A 23570-nucleotide genomic window follows, 5' to 3' on the forward strand; every position below is an offset into this window, starting at 1 on the left:
CTTTTCAGATAATGGTTTTGAACCCCTGTTAGTTTTCTTATTTCTTTGCTGTGTTGATGATGTGATGTGGTCTGGACCCGGTTTGTGTTCTTGGTGTCTTATAAGCCCATGATGCAGGCTGGGCAATGGGCAGACATTAGTATGCATGACACAATAATAAAAGCAATTCATTCATTCATTCATTCATTCATTCAATAATAATAATACTAATCAATAGGCCTAGTGTCTGTGTGTCTGTGTGAAGCTCAGCTCTGCTTCATGTTGAACTTCACAGTCGGAGCATCAGTGTTGGTGCTGGTGTGTCATTTACCCAGCAGGCCGTTCACTTCACACAGCCGGGGCTCAGTGTGTGTGTGTGTGTGATGTGTCACATCTACTAAACAGTCGCCATGGTGAAAGAAATACAGAGATAAAAGTGTGAGGAGGTTTCCAAGGCGATGGAGTCAAACGGGGAGGAGGAGGAGGGGGGGGGTCATGTTATTTTAACTGATGAAGATGATGATGATGATGATGAAGATTAAGACCATCTGAAAAAGAATATTCATAAAACGTAATTTAAAAAGGCTCAAAAAGTTCCTCACCAGTCAAACCACATGCACCATCATCCATGATAAGACATTTATTCATTCTTTTTTCTCTCATCATCTCATTCATTATTATTGTTTTGTATTATTCATATGCATTTTTGTGTGTGTGTGGTTGTGTGTGTGTGCGTGTGTGCGTGTGTATGTGTGTGTGTGTGTGTGTGTGTGTGGTTGTGTGTGTGTGTGTGCAGCAGGAGGAGGGCTGGGTTGGTTGGTTGACACTATGAGGAGCTCTGATCACGTGACTGTCTCTTAGCTCCAGCAGCTCCAGCAGCAGCAGCGGTGCGACGCTGAGTCTCAGTCCGAGGATCGACGCTGCTCGGCGGCCACACTCTGTCCGAGCTGCCGCTGCATCATGTGGTTGTTCCTCCGGCGGCGCTGACTGAGCTCCGAGTCCGAGTCCTCCGCTCTTTTGTTGCTTGTTGTGTTTGTGTGTTTGTGCGGCTGAAGCCGTTTGGCTGCTGGTCCAGAGGAGGAGGAGGAGGAGGAGGAGGAGGAGGAGGACTCTGCTCCCTGACAGACAGAAAGCCTTCCCTCTGCAGGAACACAGAGCTCCGCTGCTGCAGCTGCTCGGTGCAGCGACCCACCGACCCAACCTTTTGTTCTGGTGCTGGGTCCTCTGCTCGATGCACGGTCGGTGCTGCAGGAATTGGTGGATTAGACTAGACTAGACTAGACCAGGTCTGGACCGGACCAGGACCAGCAGAGACCCGGATCAGCACCGAGAGCTCCCTGAGCCTCGGACCGCAGCAGCCGAACATGTCCTCCACCAAGTACAAGAAGGACAAGGAGATCATCGCAGACTACGAGACCCAAGTGAAGGGTGAGTGTGAGTCAGTGTGTGTCCGCTCAGGGCGCGCTGTCTGCGGGGAGCTGCGGCCCGGAGAGTCGGTGTCGGTTCTGGATCTAGATCTGATCTGTCTCTCTGCTCTCTATTGTGATCCGAGCAGGAAGAGGAGTGTGTGTGTGTGTGTCGGGGGGGTGAGGGGGTGAAGGGGTGGGGGGGCATTATAGGCTACAGATGACAAACAAACCGTGAGGAGCGTCAGTGACGTGAGGCCTCTGAACCAGAACCAGAACCAGAATCTGGTCTGGAGGTTCAGGGTGGTCTGATCTGGTCTGGCTTTGTTGCTGGGTAAAATGATCCAGAGCAGGAGGAGGAAACCCTGCTCTTATTGATACATTAATATTATTTATAATTATATAATAATAATAATATTAATAATATTATTATTGTTATTATCTGCCATGTCTTCTCCTCTGTTGGACTGATGTGGACTCACTCGGTCTCTGTATTGATCCAGACTCATTGTTCTTCTCATCCATAAATCTGACTCTGGGTCTGGTTCAATCACCTGACACCTCCCACACACACACACACACACACACACACACACACACACAGAGAGAGAGAGAGAGAGATCAGAGTCGGTCCAGTTCAGAGTTTCACCAGTTTATTTGGACATTGATCATTTATGACAGAAAACACCTGAGGACGCACAACTGGGAAATGACACAACAACACACATCCATGACAGGGATTAAAGACACACACACACACACACACACACACACACACACACACACACACACACACATGTTTCCTCGGACTCTGTTGTCGTGTGATTTGAAGAAAAACTCTTTAGTTTCCATTTGATTCTGCAGTTTCCACTCCAGAGCGTTTTACCTGTGACTCAGGAGTCAGGGAACTGTTGGTGGCTTCACACAGACACGTTCTGGTTCTGGTTCTGGTTCTGGTTCTGGTTCTGGAGTCTCTGAACCTCGGTGCTTCCTGTTGAACCAGCAGCGTTCACACCAGTTTTAAATGGAACCAAAGTGGACGTACGTTACGTAAGGGATAATGTATAGTTGGTCGGGTTGTTGTTATTTTTCTTTTATAAAGAAGCATTTTATGGAGCTAATGTATTCCCTCATGCTGGGGAAGACGTAGGCCACTGGTGTGGCCATCTATACATTATCCCACTTAGTACACGGCCTACGAGTAAAATAATTAATTTGAAACATAATTGATCAAAATACGACTTCCATCGATTTAAAATTGCATTATTTAGCGAATCTGCCAGACCGGTCCGCTGTTTTCTCCGAGCCTCCTCCCGGTCGTACATTTGAAGCCTTTGATATTCAATCAGTGGATGGATGGATTATTACCATACACGTGTTACGATGTGTGTATTGTGTGTAGTCGTATCTGTCATCCAACTAACCCTCTGGTGGTGCTGTTGGAGTTCCTTCTCTATCGTCCTACCAACACCGTGTCATTTCAGGCCTCCCTTTCTTTCTGTTGCCCTGTGGGCTCCAGTGTAGAGCGACTCTTGGGATGGCGTTGGTTGGTGTCCATCCTGAGGACATGGCCGATCCAGGACCATCTTCACCTAGTGATTATGTTGTACATGTTGTTATCTTGTTGGGTAATGTTGAGAAGTTTATTGTTTGAGATGGTCTTGGGCCAGAATAGGATTTGTCTTCCAGCGTTCTGCACCGGACAGTAGTGTCTACAGTACACAGCTTTGGTATATCCTGACTGAGTTTTCTTTTTGTTTTGTATTGGCTTGATTTTTTTATGAAGGCTGTACGTGTTTTGTTGATCCGGTTTTTACAGTAATATCCTTTAATATGTTACTCTGCTTTACTCTAAATGTTTTCGTTCCTGCTGTCTCAGTTCCTTCTTCAGTTTAAGTGTATTAATGGTCTGTTGTGGTGTTGTAGTGAACTCAGCCTCCTCTATCAGGTCCAGACATCAGAGTTACTTTACTTTAAGAAAAGATAAATTCATACAACTGGTTTGTTTTTATTGCCAGGAGCAGTAAAGGTTAGTTCACAGCACAAGGAACTTGACCTGGTGTCAGGTGCAGACACAAACTTACAAAAAACAGTAAAAGGTAGCGATAAAATACACATTGAAATAAAATAAGATAAAATAAAATATTCTGCAAAAAAGAAAAAGCATAAAATATGTGTTACTGATGTTGTTGTGGGTTAGCACGTGTTTTATGGGTGACTGAGTTTAACTTCAGCACCGCTAACCGCCGCACGCTGTCACTTCTCTTCACTGGTACCTGGTGACTGTGGCCAGACCTCCGTTACATATGCTACAGTATGCATATACTAAATATAATTTAGGATTCATGTAAAGAGAATAAAATAGAATAGAATAAAGATAAAGATAAAGATAGATATATTCAGAATACAGATTGTACAAATTGTTATAGTTGTGTAGAGTGACTGTTGATAGGTTGAGGGTTATCTAGGGGGTTCCTGCTCGTCTTCACACAACTAGAATGAGACACGCCCCCCAATGATGTCACAGCCTAGAATAAGACACGCCCCCTGATGATGATGTCACAGCCTAGAATAAGACACGCCCCCTGGTGATGTCACAGCCTAGAATAAGACACGCCCCCCAATGATGTCACAGCCTAGAATGAGACACGCCCCCTGATGATGATGTCACAGCCTAGAATAAGACACGCCCCCTGATGATGTCACAACCTAGAATGAGACACGCCCCCTGATGATGATGTCACAGCCTAGAATGAGACACGCCCCCTGATAATAGCTGCGTTCCGATCCACAGTTTACTTGGACAGAGCCCCCTACTCCCTACTCCCTGCACAGGGAATCTGCCGTAGGAAACTTCACTTAACCGATATAACACCAAGTTCCCTTCAAACTGCTCCCTGCGGTTTGGAACCACACTGAACATGGCGGAACACCCTGTGTAGTCCACTGCGCAGGGAACTAAAGGTCGATCGGAACGCACCCAATGTCACAGCCTAGAATGAGACACGCCCCCGATGATGATGTCACAGCCTAGAATGAGACACGCCCCCGATGATGATGTCACAGCCTAGAATGAGACACGCCCCCTGATGATGATGTCACAGCCTAGAATGACATAGATATATAAACGTAGATGCCGCCTCTGACGCTGCTGCCCATTGGAACGGATTGTCGCCGCCGCCGCCATCTTGAGGAGGAGGTGTCTAACTTTTACTTACTGTATCTACAGAGGCAGACTGAATTTTCAACCGATTTTCAAGCCGTTTGTTTTAATATAATCACTACAATTCAGCTATATAGCTCACGTTAGCAGTTAGGGTTAATGTAAGTGCCATGAAACTGATTTAATATGGCCTAGCACAAATTATATAGGTAGCCTACAGTGGTTTACACTCACTCGCTGGCCTCATCACCATGGCAACCACAAACTCACAGCCGGGGGAAACAGCTGATAAGCCTAGCCTACACATACAGGCAACAAAATAACAAACTATTAAAGGATCATAGGGCAGGATTTGTGAGAAAATACCGGAAAATACCCATGCGTTTTACGTTTTTTAAATAATAATGGGTGAGGAAGCGTTCAAAACCAAAAAGAACGAGCCCACCCGCGTACCTCTCCATTGCCCTGAACGGGGTCTGTGCTGCAAAATGCGCTGCAATTCAGGGGGTGAATTTCGCGCGCTGGCCGGCGGACCTGACGTCAGCGCGTCCACGACTGCCTTCGAATGGATCAATGGAATGGAGACATGAAGAGGGCAACCGTGGCAGAGCCATTGATACAGTAACAGAGTGGCGACGCTCCCTGTTATATCAATCGCTCTGAACCACGGTGGATCCAAATTAGGCCTACTGTTACTGCCAGCAAACGACCCAGCACAACTGAAAGCCCTGTTAACCCCCCCCCCCCCGCCACTCTCTCTCCCCCTCCCTTCACGCACGCTCACAGCAGCAGGCAGGTCACTAACTTACACACCCTCTCCCTCTTCACTACTGTCTTATTATTAGCCGTTAGCCGCAGCTAGCGGTTAAAAGCCGACGTTATAACTTTAACAACGTTATCAGGCAGGTGGACAAACGTCCTCTTTTGCCCAGACATGTCCACTTTTCACGTCCTGGCCGGCGTGACCGCGACGCGTCCGTTTTTTTTTTTTAATGAAATCATGAATATGTCCGGTGTTTATTGGTTTTCATGGGACCGCGGACCCTGACAGATGCGGCCCGACACCCGGACCCGGCGCGTTAATTCTCGGTACCGGCCTGTAGGAGTAGGAGCCCATACAGATCCATGCAGAGGAGCTCAGAGGAACAGACAGCAGCCCCCTGCTGCAGCACAGTGAAGAGGCAGGTGTGTGTGTGTGTGTGTCTGTCTGTCTGTCTGTGTGTGTGTGTGTGTGTGTGTGTGTGAGAGAGAGAGAGAGAGAGAACCTACAGTAAAATACCCCCCCCCCCCCTCCCTCCCCAGATAGGAAAGACTGTAAAGAGTAAAGTAAACAGCGAAGAGTCTGTGCGCGCTCCCGTGCCGGTGGCTTCGCTGGTTGCTGTAGTTACGCGCAGCGGCCGTCGCGTCACTGGCCGTTCTCATTAATCCTGCCCTATGATCCTTTAATATATTAACTACCGGTATATGCACTAAATGTAACACATATCCCACCAATGATACGTTACGTTAGTTTCATTTATGTCAGATAACTTACCTACATCAAATTCAACAAGTTCATAATAGTTATATAATATAAAACAACCTATTACTTGAGAAAAGTTATTCCATGTCTCTTCGTTTTGGCGTTTCTTTCATGGGATGATCTGTACGCGGCACTAAAGTTTGGCATTTTGCCAGATTCACAGCTGTCAAACCCTCTGACTGTTGATTGCTTGTCAGGAGGAACTACTCCTCAAGATGGCGGCCGTGAGACATTCCAAACAAGCCCGAATGCGGCATCTACGTATATATATCTATGCTAGAATGAGACACGCCCCCTGATGATGTCACAGCCTAGAATGAGACACGCCCCCTGATGATGTCACAGCCTAGAATAAGACACGCCCCCTGATAATGATGTCACAGCCTAGAATGAGACACGCCCCCTGATGATGTCACAGCCTAGAATAAGACACGCCCCCTGATGATGATGTCACAGCCTAGAATGAGACACGCCCCCTGATGATGTCACAGCCTAGAATAAGACACGCCCCCTGATAATGATGTCACAGCCTAGAATGAGACACGCCCCCTGATGATGATGTCACAGCCTAGAATGAGACACGCCCCCTGATAATGATGTCACAGCCTAGAATGAGACACGCCCCCTGATGATGTCACAGCCTAGAATGAGACACGCCCCCTGATGATGTCACGGCCTAGAATGAGACACGCCCCCTGATGATGTCACAGCCTAGAATGAGACACGCCCCCTGATAATGATGTCACAGCCTAGAATGAGACACGCCCACTGATGATGTCACAGCCTAGAATGAGACACGCCCCCTGACGATGTCACAGCCTAGAATGAGACACGCCCCCTGGTGATGTCACAGCCTAGAATGAGACACGCCCCCTGGTGATGTCACAGCCTAGAATGAGACACGCCCCCTGGTGATGTCACAGCCTAGAATGAGACACGCCCCCTGGTGATGTCACAGCCTAGAATGAGACACGCCCCCTGATGATGTCACAGCCTAGAATGAGACACGCCCCCTGATGATGTCACAGCCTAGAATGAGACACGCCCCCTGATGATGTCACAGCCTAGAATGAGACACGCCCCCTGATGATGTCACAGCCTAGAATGAGACACGCCCCCTGATAATGATGTCACAGCCTAGAATGAGACACGCCCCCTGATGATGTCACAGCCTAGAATGAGACACGCCCCCTGATGATGATGTCACAGCCTAGAATGAGACACGCCCCCTGATGATGTCACAGCCTAGAATGAGACACGCCCCCTGATAATGATGTCACAGCCTAGAATGAGACACGCCCACTGATGATGATGTCACAGCCTAGAATGAGACACGCCCCCTGATGATGATGTCACAGCCTAGAATGAGACACGCCCCCTGATGATGTCACGGCCTAGAATGAGACACGCCCCCTGATGATGTCACAGCCTAGAATGAGACACGCCCCCTGATGATGTCACAGCCTAGAATGAGACACGCCCCCTGATGATGTCACGGCCTAGAATGAGACACGCCCCCTGATGATGTCACAGCCTAGAATGAGACACGCCCCCTGGTGATGTCACAGCCTAGAATGAGACACGCCCCCTGATGATGTCACAGCCTAGAATGAGACACGCCCCCTGATGATGTCACAGCCTAGAATGAGACACGCCCCCTGGTGATGTCACAGCCTAGAATAAGACACGCCCCCTGCTGATGTCACAGCCTAGAATGAGACACGCCCCCTGGTGATGTCACAGCCTAGAATGAGACACGCCCCCTGATGATGTCACAGCCTAGAATGAGACACGCCCCCTGGTGATGTCACAGCCTAGAATGAGACACGCCCCCTGATGATGTCACAGCCTAGAATGAGACACGCCCCCTGATGATGTCACAGCCTAGAATGAGACACGCCCCCTGATGATGTCACAGCCTAGAATCAGACACGCCCCCTGGTGATGTCACAGCCTAGAATAAGACACGCCCCCTGATGATGTCACAGCCTAGAATGAGACACGCCCCCTGATGATGTCACAGCCTAGAATGAGACACGCCCCCTGATGATGTCACAGCCTAGAATCAGACACGCCCCCTGGTGATGTCACAGCCTAGAATGAGACACGCCCCCTGATGATGTCACAGCCTAGAATGAGACACGCCCCCTGCTGATGTCACAGCCTAGAATGAGACACGCCCCCCAATGATGTCACGGCCTAGAATAAGACACGCCCCCTGCTGATGTCACAGCCTAGAATGAGACACGCCCCCTGATGATGATGTCACAGCCTAGAATGAGACACGCCCCCTGATGATGTCACAGCCTAGAATGAGACACGCCCCCCAATGATGTCACGGCCTAGAATAAGACACGCCCCCTGCTGATGTCACAGCCTAGAATGAGACACGCCCCCCAATGATGTCACAGCCTAGAATGAGACACGCCCCCTGGTGATGATGTCACAGCCTAGAATAAGACACGCCCCCTGATGATGATGTCACGGCCTAGAATGAGACACGCCCCCTGATGATGTCACAGCCTAGAATGAGACACGCCCCCTGATGATGTCACGGCCTAGAATGAGACACGCCCCCTGATGATGTCACAGCCTAGAATGAGACACGCCCCCTGATAATGATGTCACAGCCTAGAATGAGACACGCCCCCTGATGATGTCACAGCCTAGAATGAGACACGCCCCCTGATGATGTCACAGCCTAGAATGAGACACGCCCCCTGATGATGTCACAGCCTAGAATGAGACACGCCCCCTGATGATGTCACGGCCTAGAATGAGACACGCCCCCTGGTGATGTCACAGCCTAGAATGAGACACGCCCCCTGATAATGATGTCATGGCCTAGAATCAGACACGCCCCCTGGTGATGTCACAGCCTAGAATGAGACACGCCCCCTGATAATGATGTCACAGCCTAGAATGAGACACGCCCCCTGATGATGTCACAGCCTAGAATGAGACACGCCCCCTGATAATGATGTCATGGCCTAGAATCAGACACGCCCCCTGACGATGTCACAGCCTAGAATGAGACACGCCCCCTGACGATGTCACAGCCTAGAATGAGACACGCCCCCTGATGATGTCACAGCCTAGAATGAGACACGCCCCCTGATGATGTCACAGCCTAGAATCAGACACGCCCCCTGGTGATGTCACAGCCTAGAATAAGACACGCCCCCTGCTGATGTCACAGCCTAGAATGAGACACGCCCCCTGATGATGTCACAGCCTAGAATGAGACACGCCCCCTGCTGATGTCACAGCCTAGAATGAGACACGCCCCCCAATGATGTCACGGCCTAGAATAAGACACGCCCCCTGCTGATGTCACAGCCTAGAATGAGACACGCCCCCTGATGATGATGTCACAGCCTAGAATGAGACACGCCCCCTGATGATGTCACAGCCTAGAATGAGACACGCCCCCCAATGATGTCACGGCCTAGAATAAGACACGCCCCCTGCTGATGTCACAGCCTAGAATGAGACACGCCCCCCAATGATGTCACAGCCTAGAATGAGACACGCCCCCTGGTGATGATGTCACAGCCTAGAATAAGACACGCCCCTGATGATGATGTCACGGCCTAGAATGAGACACGCCCCCTGATGATGTCACAGCCTAGAATGAGACACGCCCCCTGATGATGTCACGGCCTAGAATGAGACACGCCCCCTGATGATGTCACAGCCTAGAATGAGACACGCCCCCTGATAATGATGTCACAGCCTAGAATGAGACACGCCCCCTGATGATGTCACAGCCTAGAATGAGACACGCCCCCTGATGATGTCACGGCCTAGAATGAGACACGCCCCCTGATGATGTCACAGCCTAGAATGAGACACGCCCCCTGATGATGTCACAGCCTAGAATGAGACACGCCCCCTGATGATGTCACGGCCTAGAATGAGACACGCCCCCTGATGATGTCACAGCCTAGAATGAGACACGCCCCCTGACGATGTCACAGCCTAGAATGAGACACGCCCCCTGCTGATGTCACAGCCTAGAATGAGACACGCCCCCTGATAATGATGTCATGGCCTAGAATCAGACACGCCCCCTGGTGATGTCACAGCCTAGAATGAGACACGCCCCCTGATAATGATGTCACAGCCTAGAATGAGACACGCCCCCTGATGATGTCACAGCCTAGAATGAGACACGCCCCCTGATGATGTCACAGCCTAGAATGAGACACGCCCCCTGATAATGATGTCACAGCCTAGAATGAGACACGCCCCCTGATGATGTCACAGCCTAGAATGAGACACGCCCCCTGATGATGTCACAGCCTAGAATGAGACACGCCCCCTGATGATGTCACAGCCTAGAATGAGACACGCCCCCTGATGATGTCACAGCCTAGAATGAGACACGCCCCCTGGTGATGATGTCACAGCCTAGAATGAGACACGCCCCCTGATAATGATGTCACAGCCTAGAATGAGACACGCCCCCGATGATGTCACAGCCTAGAATAAGACACGCCCCCTGATGATGATGTCACAGCCTAGAATGAGACACGCCCCCTGATGATGTCACAGCCTAGAATGAGACACGCCCCCTGATGATGATGTCACAGCCTAGAATGAGACACGCCCCCTGATGATGATGTCACAGCCTAGAATGAGACACGCCCCCTGATGATGATGTCACAGCCTAGAATGAGACACGCCCCCTGATGATGTCACAGCCTAGAATGAGACACGCCCCCTGATGATGATGTCACAGCCTAGAATGAGACACGCCCCCTGATGATGTCACAGCCTAGAATGAGACACGCCCCCTGATGATGTCACAGCCTAGAATGAGACACGCCCCCTGGCGATGTCACAGCCTAGAATGAGACACGCCCCCTGATGATGTCACAGCCTAGAATGAGACACGCCCCCTGATGATGTCACGGCCTAGAATGAGACACGCCCCCTGATGATGTCACAGCCTAGAATGAGACACGCCCCCTGACGATGTCACAGCCTAGAATGAGACACGCCCCCTGATGATGTCACGGCCTAGAATGAGACACGCCCCCTGATGATGTCACAGCCTAGAATGAGACACGCCCCCTGATGATGATGTCACAGCCTAGAATGAGACACGCCCCCTGATGATGTCACAGCCTAGAATGAGACACGCCCCCTGATGATGATGTCACGGCCTAGAATGAGACACGCCCCTTGATGATGTCACAGCCTAGAATGAGACACGCCCCCGATGATGATGTCACAGCCTAGAATGAGACACGCCCCCTGATGATGTCACAGCCTAGAATGAGACACGCCCCCTGACGATGTCACAGCCTAGAATGAGACACGCCCCCGATGATGATGTCACAGCCTAGAATGAGACACGCCCCCTGATGATGTCACAGCCTAGAATGAGACACGCCCCCTGACGATGTCACAGCCTAGAATGAGACACGCCCCCGATGATGATGTCACAGCCTAGAATGAGACACGCCCCCGATGATGATGTCACAGCCTAGAATGAGACACGCCCCCTGATGATGTCACAGCCTAGAATGAGACACGCCCCCTGATGATGTCACAGCCTAGAATGAGACACGCCCACCGATGATGATGTCACAGCCTAGAATGAGACACGCCCCCTGATGATGTCACAGCCTAGAATGAGACACGCCCACCGATGATGTCACAGCCTAGAATGAGACACGCCCCCGATGATGATGTCACAGCCTAGAATGAGACACGCCCCCTGATGATGTCACAGCCTAGAATGAGACACGCCCACCGATGATGTCACAGCCTAGAATGAGACACGCCCCCTGATGATGTCACAGCCTAGAATGAGACACGCCCCCGATGATGATGTCACGGCCTAGAATGAGACACGCCCCCTGATGATGATGTCACAGCCTAGAATGAGACACGCCCCCTGATGATGTCACAGCCTAGAATGAGACACGCCCACCGATGATGTCACAGCCTAGAATGAGACACGCCCCCGATGATGATGTCACGGCCTAGAATGAGACACGCCCCCGATGATGATGTCACAGCCTAGAATGAGACACGCCCCCTGATGATGTCACAGCCTAGAATGAGACACGCCCCCTGATGATGTCACAGCCTAGAATGAGACACGCCCCCTGATGATGTCACAGCCTAGAATGAGACACGCCCCCTGATGATGTCACAGCCTAGAATGAGACACGCCCACCGATGATGATGTCACAGCCTAGAATGAGACACGCCCCCTGATGATGTCACAGCCTAGAATGAGACACGCCCCCTGGTGATGTCACCGTTCACAGGGAAGAACCAACTAGTTCTTGGTTCCTTCTTAAGGCCCCCACATACTCAGGCGTACTGTGAGCAGTGCGGACTCGGTGGGCACTGTCCGTGGACGTTTGAGGTTCCATAGTCGGGCGTACGGCGTCACATTAAAAACAGGTCGATGTGAAGGTTTCCCGCCGAGCTGTCTGTTGTGTGACACCGAGTATGCGTACGTGGAGTCCGCGTGGTCGTAAATATTGAGCTTTGCGTGGACGGGTCTGGTGGACGTCCACTCACTGCACTGAGTCCGCCTCGAGTACGCGTGGATGTCCGCGCCTGAGTATGTGGGGGCCTTGAGACGCTAGCAGTTGTCTGTGTACGAGTCTCCTGAAGCAGGAAGCTTCGCGCTGTTTGTGTAGTGACAGTGATGTGTGCATTTTCAGTTAAAAAACCCCCAAAAAACAGTTTTGTCCCGACTTCGTCCCGGGGGATGTTGATTATTGTCTCACATACATATTTTTACATCCCAGGGACCCACTAACAGTGATGGGGGGTCAGGGTGAGACCAGGACCTTGACCTTTGACCCCGGTGGAGGAGCAGCTGCTCTGAGCCTCATGACACAGTCTGCCTCCGTCTGAGTTACAGCTGGGGGGGGGGCGGGGGGGGGGGTCACTGATGGGGTCAGAACTAGATGGTGGATGGTGACAGGAAGAAGAAACACACACACACACACACACACACACACAATGTCAAACACAAGGTGACAAGGACCAATCAGAGGCCTCGCTCTCTGAGGGATTCTGGGAGATGTGTGTGTGAGTTGTGAGGACCAGAACAGAGATGAACTGAACCTTTAGTCCTAACAACAGACAGCACAGGTGCAGGTAGAGATAGATAGATAGATAGATAGATAGATAGATAGATAGATAGATAGATAGATAGATAGATAGATAGATAGATAGATAGATAGATAGATAGATAGATAGATAGATAGACTTTATTGATCCCAAGCTGGGAAATGACAGTAAACTCAGGTGAAGCAGCTGCTCAGTAGGAGAGGAACTGGTTTCAGATGTTTGAACCATGATGAGAGAAGATGAGCAGCAGCTTGTTGTTGTTTCTACATGTAACTGTTATCTAACTGTGGCACCACACACACACACACACACACACACACACACACACACACACACACACACACACACACACACACACACACACACACACACACACACACACACACACACACTCTCTTGAGGTGATACAGTGAAAAGGAAGTGGTTCTTACACCTCTGGTTCAAGTCTTCTGCTTTGTTCTGGTTCTTCTCTCTGAGATGACACACTGACAGTGACTTGGTCAACACACACACACACTGTTTGTCTCATTTTACTGCAGTGAAGGAACAAAATGGCCGACTGTCAACCTGAGGTGTGAAGTGTCATCAGAGCAGAGGAACACACACTCAACTGTATTGATTGGTCATCAGATTATGTGTGTGTGTGTGTGTGTGTGTGTGTGTGTGTGTGTGTGTGTGTGTGTGTGTGTGTGTGTGTGTGTGTGTGTGTGTGTGTGTGTGTGTGTGTGTGTGTGTGTGTGTGTGTGTGTGTGTGTGTGTGTGTTGGGTTTGGTTGTGAGACATGAAGACATGAGGTGTGTCTCTGTTTGTTGTTGCTTCAGGCTACACACAGACACAGACACACAACACACACAGACACACACCTTTGTTTGTGTTGTTCAGTTCGTTTCTATCTTGAAGCTGCAGAGAAACGATGACTCAGCAGTTTGTCTTCACCTCCAGTCATGACATGACAGGTCTTTGTTGAAGGACAGTGTGTGTGTGTGTGTGTGTGTGTGTGTGTGTTTGAAGCATTAAAGGGATAGTTCAACATGTAGTCAAATTGTCCCATTGCCATAATCCCTATAGTCGTACCAGAGTCCTGCACGGGTCCAATTTTGGAAACCCGCGCCCGCCCGACCCGTTGGTTTTTAAGCCCGTGTCCCGACCCGTCACCCGTGATTATTTCTGAATACAATCCGGATCCGACCCGCCCGTCAATATTAAGACCCGCTGCCCGACCCGCTGCCCGTTAGATCGCCGTCATCACCGGCGATAACGGGGGTACAGCCGTACTCTTTAGAAAAAAGAAAAAAAGAAAAGAAAAGAGAGAGGAGGGAGCCGTACTCTTTCGCGGCTATTTCCGGAACGGAGAATGATAGCGACGCAATTCTTTTTTTAATGAAAGCAGGACACTTCAGCCTTTACATTGATCCCATCGGTGTGTTTGTAGCTCACCCAGAAGCCGAGCAGTCAAGCCATGACCGGCTAAACTCCAGGGAAAGCTGTGAGCCGTCACATGAGCGGCCAAAGATCGTTTATTTACATCAAGATGCTGCTCTGTTGTTGCCGTGAGTTTTCCTCTGTAGGCCGACACATACACCCGCATACCCACCCGTGTTCATTTGAGTTCCGCCCGTGCCCGACCCGTGAATTTTCACAAGACAGCTTATCCACCCGTTGAACACCGTTTTTGCGGGGTACCCGTCGGATACCCGCGGGGATCCGACCCGATGCAGGACTCTGAGTCGTAGCAGTAGGTTCGTTACCTTTAATTGACGGTGCAAGCTATTTTTAGAACGGCGGAGCAGAGCCGTGAGCTGCTCAGAGCTACGCTACGGAGGCTCATTATAGGATTTCTTGGTTTCCCTCATCAAACTCATCAAATACACAATCCAACAACTCCACAACGCTCTGGTGGACAAGTTGTGAGCTGCACATTCACCACGCTATGAGATAATAACACAACGTTACCACACAGAGTTGTTGTAGAGGGAAATACAGAGACTGTTGATGAAAAACTGTCCCTGAAGGCAACGCGCATCAGAGGTTTTACATGAATTTCCCTCTAAAAGCTCACAGCTCTGCTCCGCCGTTCTAAAAACAGCTTGCACCGACAATTAAAGGTAACGAACCTACTGCTATGACTATAGGGATTATGGTGATGGGCCATTGTGACTAAATGTTGATGAACTATCCCTTTAAGTGTGTGTAGACTCAGTGTGGTGGATGCAGCTGCCTCCTCCTCATAGGCCACAGTTGTTCCAGACATGACTGGTGTTGGATGAACGGGCTGATCTGCAGTCAGCTCTTTGTGATGAGGAACACAGACGGGTTCATAGAGCTGCATGGTGTCTGTTTGGTGCCAGTCGCTGCAGCAGATCTCTGCTTCATTCAGCTCAGTGAGTCTGTGACTGCTTCACAACAACCTGCTGCTGTTTGTTCACTTCATATTATAATAATGAAGCTTCTGCCAGAGCTGCTGAGACTCATTACATCTCCTCTCTCCTGTCTCCACTGTGTCTCTACAGTTAGAAGACGGTCGTGTCGTGTGTCTTCCACCTGCGTTTACTGAAACATCAGCTCAGTCTTCACTCTTTACACACTCGTATTAAAGGGGAACTAAACTAAATCGATCCATGGAGCGATGGATAACGTTATATATTTATCATCTACAGGGTTCTAAATTAACTTTTTTGATCAGAATTTCCACTAGCCACGTGTGTTTCCGGTGAAAATAAGAGAGATTTTTTTTTACATTTGTAAAACAAGACTGTGTTTCCCACTCTTCATGAAAATAGTACGTAGTATGTTTTTAGCCTCTGTCATACTGACAACTGAAATACTTTCAGGTGTTATGAAAGGAGGCGGAAAATCACAGGACTAGAGCTGCAACAATTCATCGATTAATTGAACAATAATCGATTATTAAATTAATCGCCAACTACTTTAATAATCGAATAATCGGTTTGATTAGTTTTCTCAAGAAAAAAAGTCCAAATTCTCTGATTTCAGCTTCTTACATATGAATGTTTCTGGTTTCTTTGTTTCCTTTTTGACAATAAACTGAGTCTCTCTTTGGTTTGTGGACAAAACAAGACATTTGAGGACGTCGTCTGGTGGTTTGAGAAACCTTCACTGACATTTTTCAACATTTATTTACATTTTATTGACCAAACAATTAATCGATTAATCATTTAAATAATCAACAGATTAATAGATAATGAAGATAATCGTTAGTTGCAGCTCTACACAGGTCACGTCTGTTCTGATGATACAAGTCATTTGTCTGAAATGTGTGTTTCTCTTCTATAAAACACATTCTACATGTGGGGGGCGGAGCTCTGTGGGAAACAGTCGGGGAGAAACAGCTGGACGGGGAAACGGGATTTGACACAACACCGACAACACGTTACATCTGAACGGCCCCATGCACACACACACGCTTCAACCAAGGCTGCTCCATTTGGGAAAGGGGCCGCGAGCTGCCGGTAGCTATGGGGGTCCCCAACTTTTCCTTGAAATTTTACCACTTTTTTTTATTTTATTAGTTTTTATTTAAGTTTTTTTTTTTTTTTTTTCTTAGAAATGTAACCACTACTTTTACTACTTTTTTTGAGACTTTTTTAAAAATAGAAATGTAACCACTTTTTCTAGATTTTTCTTTAACATTTTTCTGAGAAATTTTATCAATTTCTTCTAGAATTTTTTACAAACTTTTTGAAAATGTTACCACTTTTTTGAGAAGTTTTTGAGAAAATCTTTTACTTTTTTTTTTAGATTAAAAAAAAAAAAACATCTTTATTTGACATTTTTTTAAAGCACTTTTATCTAAAAAAAAGTATTTCTTGCAGAATTTTCTCAACAATATTTCCACATATTCACGCCATATTTGAACATATACATTGACTAATGGTTGGTTTTCAGCCAAGAGACACCCCATTCTCCCTGGAACTAGTTACTAGTCATTGGTTTAACCAGAACTAGAGACAAGGGACACATGGAGCTGAGTTAAGGTGGAAATACTACAGAGTTAAGGTGGAAAGGGACACATGGAGCTGAGTTAAGGTGGAAATACTACAGAGTTAAGGTGGAAAGGGACACATGGAGCTGAGTTAAGGTGGAAATACTACAGAGTTAAGGTGGAAAGGGACACATGGAGCTGAGTTAACTCTTAGTAAGCTACTAGAGTTCACTAGAGCTCCTTGTTAAACTCCTCGGTGAATCCAGTGAGTCGTCGTCGTGTCAAACCATCTTCACCCAGAGATACTGGAGAAGAAAAGACAGAAATAGTAAATGACACGGAGAGAAAATCGAGAAATGAACAGCAACAGGAAATGTTTCTGTTTGTTTAATGTCGCTTTACTATTCAGCAGGTTTCCATGGTGATGTGCAGAGATGGAGGAAGAAAAAGGAGAAGAAGGAGAAAGTGAGATTAAAAGAGCTCCTCCTGCCTGGAGAGAGGAACCTCAGAAACAGAGGAGACAGAGAGATGCAAAAATAGAAACAGTGATGTCTGATCAAGTAGAGGAGTAGTAGAGTACTGAAGTAGTGGAGTAGTGGAGTAGTGGAGTAGTGGAGTAGTGGAGTACTAGTGACTTTGTCCTGCTGCAGAGTTCAGATCACTACAGAGTTGATTCTCCGTATGTTGAACAGGTTCAGATAATGAGCTGTTTGTTTTCTGGCTGCAGCTGCTGAGTATTGTTGCTGATGTAGTGTAGTGTTGTGTAGTGTAGTGTAGCTACAGAGTAGTGTGGTGTGATGGTACTTCTATGAGTAGTTTCAATGCAGCATACTTGTTACTTTTACTTGAGTATATTAGTGAAGAAGAAGCAGTAGCTACTTTTACTCTGTTACATTGAGCTACATTCCTCTTGCTACTCGCTACTTCTTCTTATTGATCCAATCATAGACTGTAAAAAGAATGGACGTAGCGTCCGTGATGTCACCCACTGGTTTTGGGGAGTCGTTTTTGTGACTCCAACATGGCGGCCTGGACAGCGCCATGTTGGATTGGCCGGCCGAGAACCCGCCCACTGGCCTCGAAGCAGCTGTCCACGGAGCTGCTCAGACCTGTCACTCAACATTTCCGCGCCCTGATTGGCCAGGGTTATAACCTAATAACAGTAAAACTGTAGAGTTAAAAAACCCCCCCCCCCCCCCCCCCCTCAGAGTGTGTGCGGGGGTAGAAACTATCGATTGAGACAAAAAAACGTTCTGACACCAGGCTTTTAACATGTTTATTGAGGATGTAAAGTCGGCGATTTTAACATGGGGGTCTATGGAGAATGCTGCTTTCTGACACCAGCCCCCAGAGGAAGAAGAGGGGATTGCAGTTTGTTGAACGAGGAAGTGAGCTTCACTTCTCAGACCCACAACTGCCCCCTTGGATCCAACGTGTGATCTGTTTGTTTCTGTTCTGATGGAGACTCTTCCCACAGAGGTCAGGTACTCAGCAGTTACTCAGCAGTTACTGAGTACTTGAGTAGCTTTTTCACCAAGTACTTTTTTACTCTTACTCTTATAAATGTTTGAACGGCTACTTTTTACTTTAACTTGAGTCAGCAGCACAGTCACCATCCCTAGGACTAATCTTTATTACAGGACAGACAAGGACAATGCTGCTACTGTCTGTCCTGTAATAAAATGTTCCTCCTCTTTTCTGTTTGTGCTGCAGCCGAGCTCCTAAAGCTTCATGCTGCTTCTCCCTCTGTTTTTACTTTTACTTGAGTAACATTATTCTAAAGTAACTATACTCTTACTTGAGTACATTTTACCCACCTCTGGTAGTGTAGTATAGTATAGTGTAGTGTAGTGTACAGAGTTGTGTAGGGATGTCACGATTACTTGTTGTTTTCACAATTAATCGTGGTATTAAACGCCACAATTAATTGATCATAAAGATTCCTAAATACCGTTACTTTAACAAAAACTTGATGTTGGAACCTTATTGGCAGATATGCGACAAAAATAAAGGTAAATGCTCAGATACTGGTCCATTTAACTAACGTGACATTGAATTGGTAGGAATTTAAATGTTAGCGTGTCATTTTTAATAAAAACAAAAAGCGATTAAAATAAACGCAGACATTTGGTATAGATGACGATTTATGACCTGAATATTTCAAACATTTCCCCTGGGGGTTAAGAATTGGTCATATATTACAGTAATAGATATATTTTGTGTAAACAATGAGTAAAGTTTATATTTTGACTTTGTTGTGAAATTAATTAGTATAATAATCGTGATCATCGTAATACCGTGATTATTTCTCTGACAATAATCGTACCAAGAAAATGTATAATTGTGACATCCCTAATGGTGATGATGATGATGATGATGTTTCCTGCTCTTCATCATCGGAGCCGCTCGCCTGGGGGCTGGAGCACGCCCATGTTGCCATGGAGACACGTCTCAGCTGCAGCCCGGTCCTGTACTGTCGACTCGGCCGAGGAGGGAGGAAGGCTGAAGGCTGAAGGAGTGTCTCCAGTCGGTTTAACGTGGTGATGAAGAGTCGACACCAGAGAGGAAATCGATGAGAGGCGGAGGTGATGATGATGATGATGAAGAGGAAGAGGAGGAGGAGGAGGAGGAGGAGGAGGAAGAGGAGGGATTCTGGGAAGCAGCAGAGTGTGAGGGAAACACTCAGTGAAACAGACATTCAACAACCAGACTGAACTCCTCATTCATGTCAGAGGTTTTAACTCAGGTTGTGTTTATGTGTCAGTGTGAAAGCAGAAATCTACAGCACAGGGAAGGAGCTGGTGTTAAAGGAGACACATATCATATTATATATATATACACTCCTGAACAAAACCTTAAGACCGAGGGAAAAATGACAAGAATTTACATTTACATTTTGCGCTGGTGGATCATAACCAGGCTGGAAGTTGTGCTTCAAAGTTCAAAAAGAAGAAACTGGAGCAAGAGACAAAAAAACTAAGAGTTGGTAATTTACTGAAAACTGCATTTTACCTCCAACAGGCTGCTCATCAGCTGTCTAAGACCAAAGCCCACAAAAGACAGAATTAAAAGTGCCAAAAAAGGATTGAGTACTGAGTAGCACCACCATTCTTGTTGATCAGAGTGCATATAAACATCACAGTCTGAAGGCTCTTTAAAGGGACAACCAGGAGTTTCTCCAGCAGCAGAACGAAAAATTCCGCGACTATAAAAAAGTCTGATATTAATGTGGATGAATCTCCGTTACCACTTGTTAATGGTCCATTTTAGATAAATCTATGGTTTTGTCTCTATGGTTATTTTGTTATTATTAGTGGTGGTGGAAATGCTGGGCGAGCCGACCAGCGTTTCTTTACTTTCGGTTTCGTGGCGAGTCATGAGAATAACGCCGCCGTATGAATCTCCGTTTATGGTGGGAACTACGACGGTATGTGATCGTCTTCCAACCTCTGACTTTAATTCTTGATGAATGAAAACATGAGTCTGTCTTGCACCGGTCAAAGAATTTCACGGTGCGGAGGCTCATAAATGTAGTGTGGAAACACTTTGCTTTTACAAAACTCCTGGTTGTCCCTTTAAAGACAAACATTTAGACGGAGCAGAGTTTAGTGTGAGTGAAGGAAAACAGAGTATGAAGCAGCCGGTCGATGGTTAACACACACACACTCTGACTGACAGGAGTTCACCTCTCAGACATCGATCGGTCTCAGCTGCTGTCGTCTGAACTGATCTGAGCGTCGTCCACGCTGCTGCTGCTAATGAGGAACAGACTCAACCTGCAGCAGCACGCCCTCATGAATCCAACACTGCATTCATCATTATGGGATTAAAAGAAGAGGAAGAAGTGGGGGATTAGTTCATGGACTGGAACTGGTGTTATTATTATGGGCTGTTAGAGTTAGAGTGGAGCTGGTGTTATTATTATGGGATGTTAGAGAGTCAGAGTGGAGCTGGTCTCTGTGTCTCTGCAGTGGAGCCAGATACTGCAGAGCTGAGTCGGGGATTAGGTTTGTGAATTTGGCTTCGAGTTGCTTTTGTCTGGTGTGTGCGTGTGCGTGTGTGTCTCTGTGTGTGTGTGTGTCTGTGTGTGTGTCTCTGTGTGTGTGTGTGTCTCTGTGTGTGTGTGTGTGTGTGTGTGTGTGTGTGTCTCTGTGTGTGTGTGTCTTAACACATGACGATGTGAACGCCCAGAAAGAAAAAGCTCTGTGAGGCTGTTTATGATTTAGACTCTGTCCACATCACAGTCGTCTCACTGACTTCAGCTTTGTATCGATTCACTGAAACACTTCAATATTCCCATCCACCTCCAGTGTGTGTGTGTGTGTGTGTGTGTGTGTGTGTGTGTGTGTGTGTGTGTGCTTTATGGTCCTGCAGTGAGGCGATCCGTCTCCTTCCTGCTACGTCTCATTCGCTGCTCCACTCCGCTGATTATTGCGTCAAGACGTCACAGTCACCGTCGTCCAAACAGCAGACTGGCAGTAAAACGCTGCTGCACCGGAGCATCAGAGCTGCATCAGAGCTGCATCAGAGCTGCATCCTGAGCCGACCTCAGAGGGGGGGGGGTTAGATTATGAGATAATATGATGTAATCAGTAACAAACAGTCTTGTTGTCCGTCCATGACTCTGTCCACACTGTGGATGAGACCGAGACACTGAAGTCTCAGTCTTTTTACTCCGGCTCAGTTTGACCTTTATTGTTTTAATCTGTCACCACATCAACAACATGAAGCATGAAGCATGAAGCTCGTCTCTACGGCGACCGACGAGGACAAACGTGCTGCAAACAGCCAAATGCTGCAAATACATAAATGATGCAAAATAGAACAGAATAGAAAAATACTTGATTCATCCCCCAGCAGCTAACAGAAACACATGACACAATAGATAAGACTCTATCCACACACACTAGAGCAATAAATAACCTAAGATGATATGAGTACAGTGAGAGTTAAATCAGAAGTAAGCGATCCGGTGGTTTTGTCTAACTTCCTGTCAGCTGATGGAGTTAGCAGCCCCCGCCCTCGTCCCTACGTCACCACATTCAGGCGCATCCCTTGGCTGCACACACAGAGAGGACTGCCCCTTTATGCCGTTCTCTCTCCTCATTGGATAAAGGTTGTAGGATACAAGGAAAGTTTTCTCCTGGGCTCAGAGCAGAGCAGAGTGACTGACAGACCCGTGTTTCAGTCCAAACACTCTATAGTAGGCTTGGGCGGTATTACGGTAATACCGTATACTGCAGGTATTTAAAAATAGCAACGGTATCAGTTTCAATACCGTCATGAAAAAATGCAATGCACTTATACAGGAGATAAGGATTAAATATTAAATAAAAGTAATTTAATGTCTAAAATTGATTATATGTCCAGTAGCACTTATGTGTGGTTGAATTTTAAGTTAGTTTAATATGTTTTAGCCTACTTTTACACCCCACCCACCTCCCGTCGGACACGTTCCGCCATAGTCACTCTCACTCACGCACACATCACACAGCCAGATCGCTCTGCACACAGTTTATTAACTTGATTAGTTTCAAAAAGTTGGTCGGGTTTTACCGTTATGCCCGTTTATCACCAATAAACACAGTAGATGAGGGTGAGTGACTGAGCTGCGGCAGGTGGGGTGGGGTGGGGGGCAGCGGCGTGGAGCGGTGCGGGACTCTGCCTGCAGCGGGGACTCATGTCTCTGTGAGACAGACGGCCGGTGAGCCTGTGGGACGGGTCCCGCTAATCGTTGAAAACAGCAGTGATACGTCTCCAAACCAGAAATGTCTCGCTCTTGACAAGAAAAAAAAAAAAGGACCGGACCTGCCGTGCCGTGTAAAAAAAAAAAAAACTGACAGCGAGTGCGTGTCATGACTTCCTGTATCTGGCCCTTCAAAATAAAAGCCCTATAGCCTTATACAGTTCGGTCATATAGATTTTGACAGGGCTCCAAATGTTTTTTTTCTTTTTTTCCTGCAACCAATCGACCAATGAGATTTTGGTCTGCTAATGTTTAGCCCTAGTATTCAGTTTCTGAATGGTGAAGACACAAGCCAATGTTTGGTAATGCCACTTACGTCATCATTTTTAATTAGTCACGGTAATACCGTATACCGTGGTAAAATGTGGAGGAAGTTTGACGGTATCAAAATTTGGATACCGCCCAAGCCTACTCTATAGAAGTGATTGCTGTCGGAAGATACAACTATTTAAGACTTATATTAACACAAACATTCACCTTACTTCTGCTTTAAAGTGCGCGGCCTAACAAATGTGGCTGTGCATCCTGATGGCAGCAGGAGTGAAAGATTTCCTGACTCGTTCCGTTCTGCAGGTCGGGAACCAAACGAAAAATGTTTCAAATACCAAAAACTCACAAAACCTCAAAGCCAATGCAAGAGAGAAATGCTGCATATTCACTCCAAACTGCAGTAGCCCTCCAGGCCTCTAGGGGGAGCCGACCTG

General features: G+C 47.4%; 1 protein-coding gene across 1 annotated transcript in view; it reads left to right on the forward strand.

Moving 5' to 3' along the window:
• Positions 1–1311: 1311 nt before the first annotated feature.
• srgap3 (SLIT-ROBO Rho GTPase activating protein 3) overlaps positions 1312–23570 on the forward strand; it is an 89479-nt gene continuing 67220 nt past the window's right edge. The window contains exon 1 of the mRNA XM_085775518.1: positions 1312–1407. Coding sequence (XP_085631644.1) covers positions 1344–1407 — 64 coding nt within the window. The 5' untranslated portion in view covers positions 1312–1343. The remainder of the gene's footprint in view (positions 1408–23570) is intronic.

Source organism: Trachurus japonicus, chromosome 5 (assembly GCF_045865225.1).
Source record: "Trachurus japonicus isolate A0001 chromosome 5, Traja_1.0".
Lineage (NCBI taxonomy): Eukaryota > Metazoa > Chordata > Actinopteri > Carangiformes > Carangidae > Trachurus > Trachurus japonicus.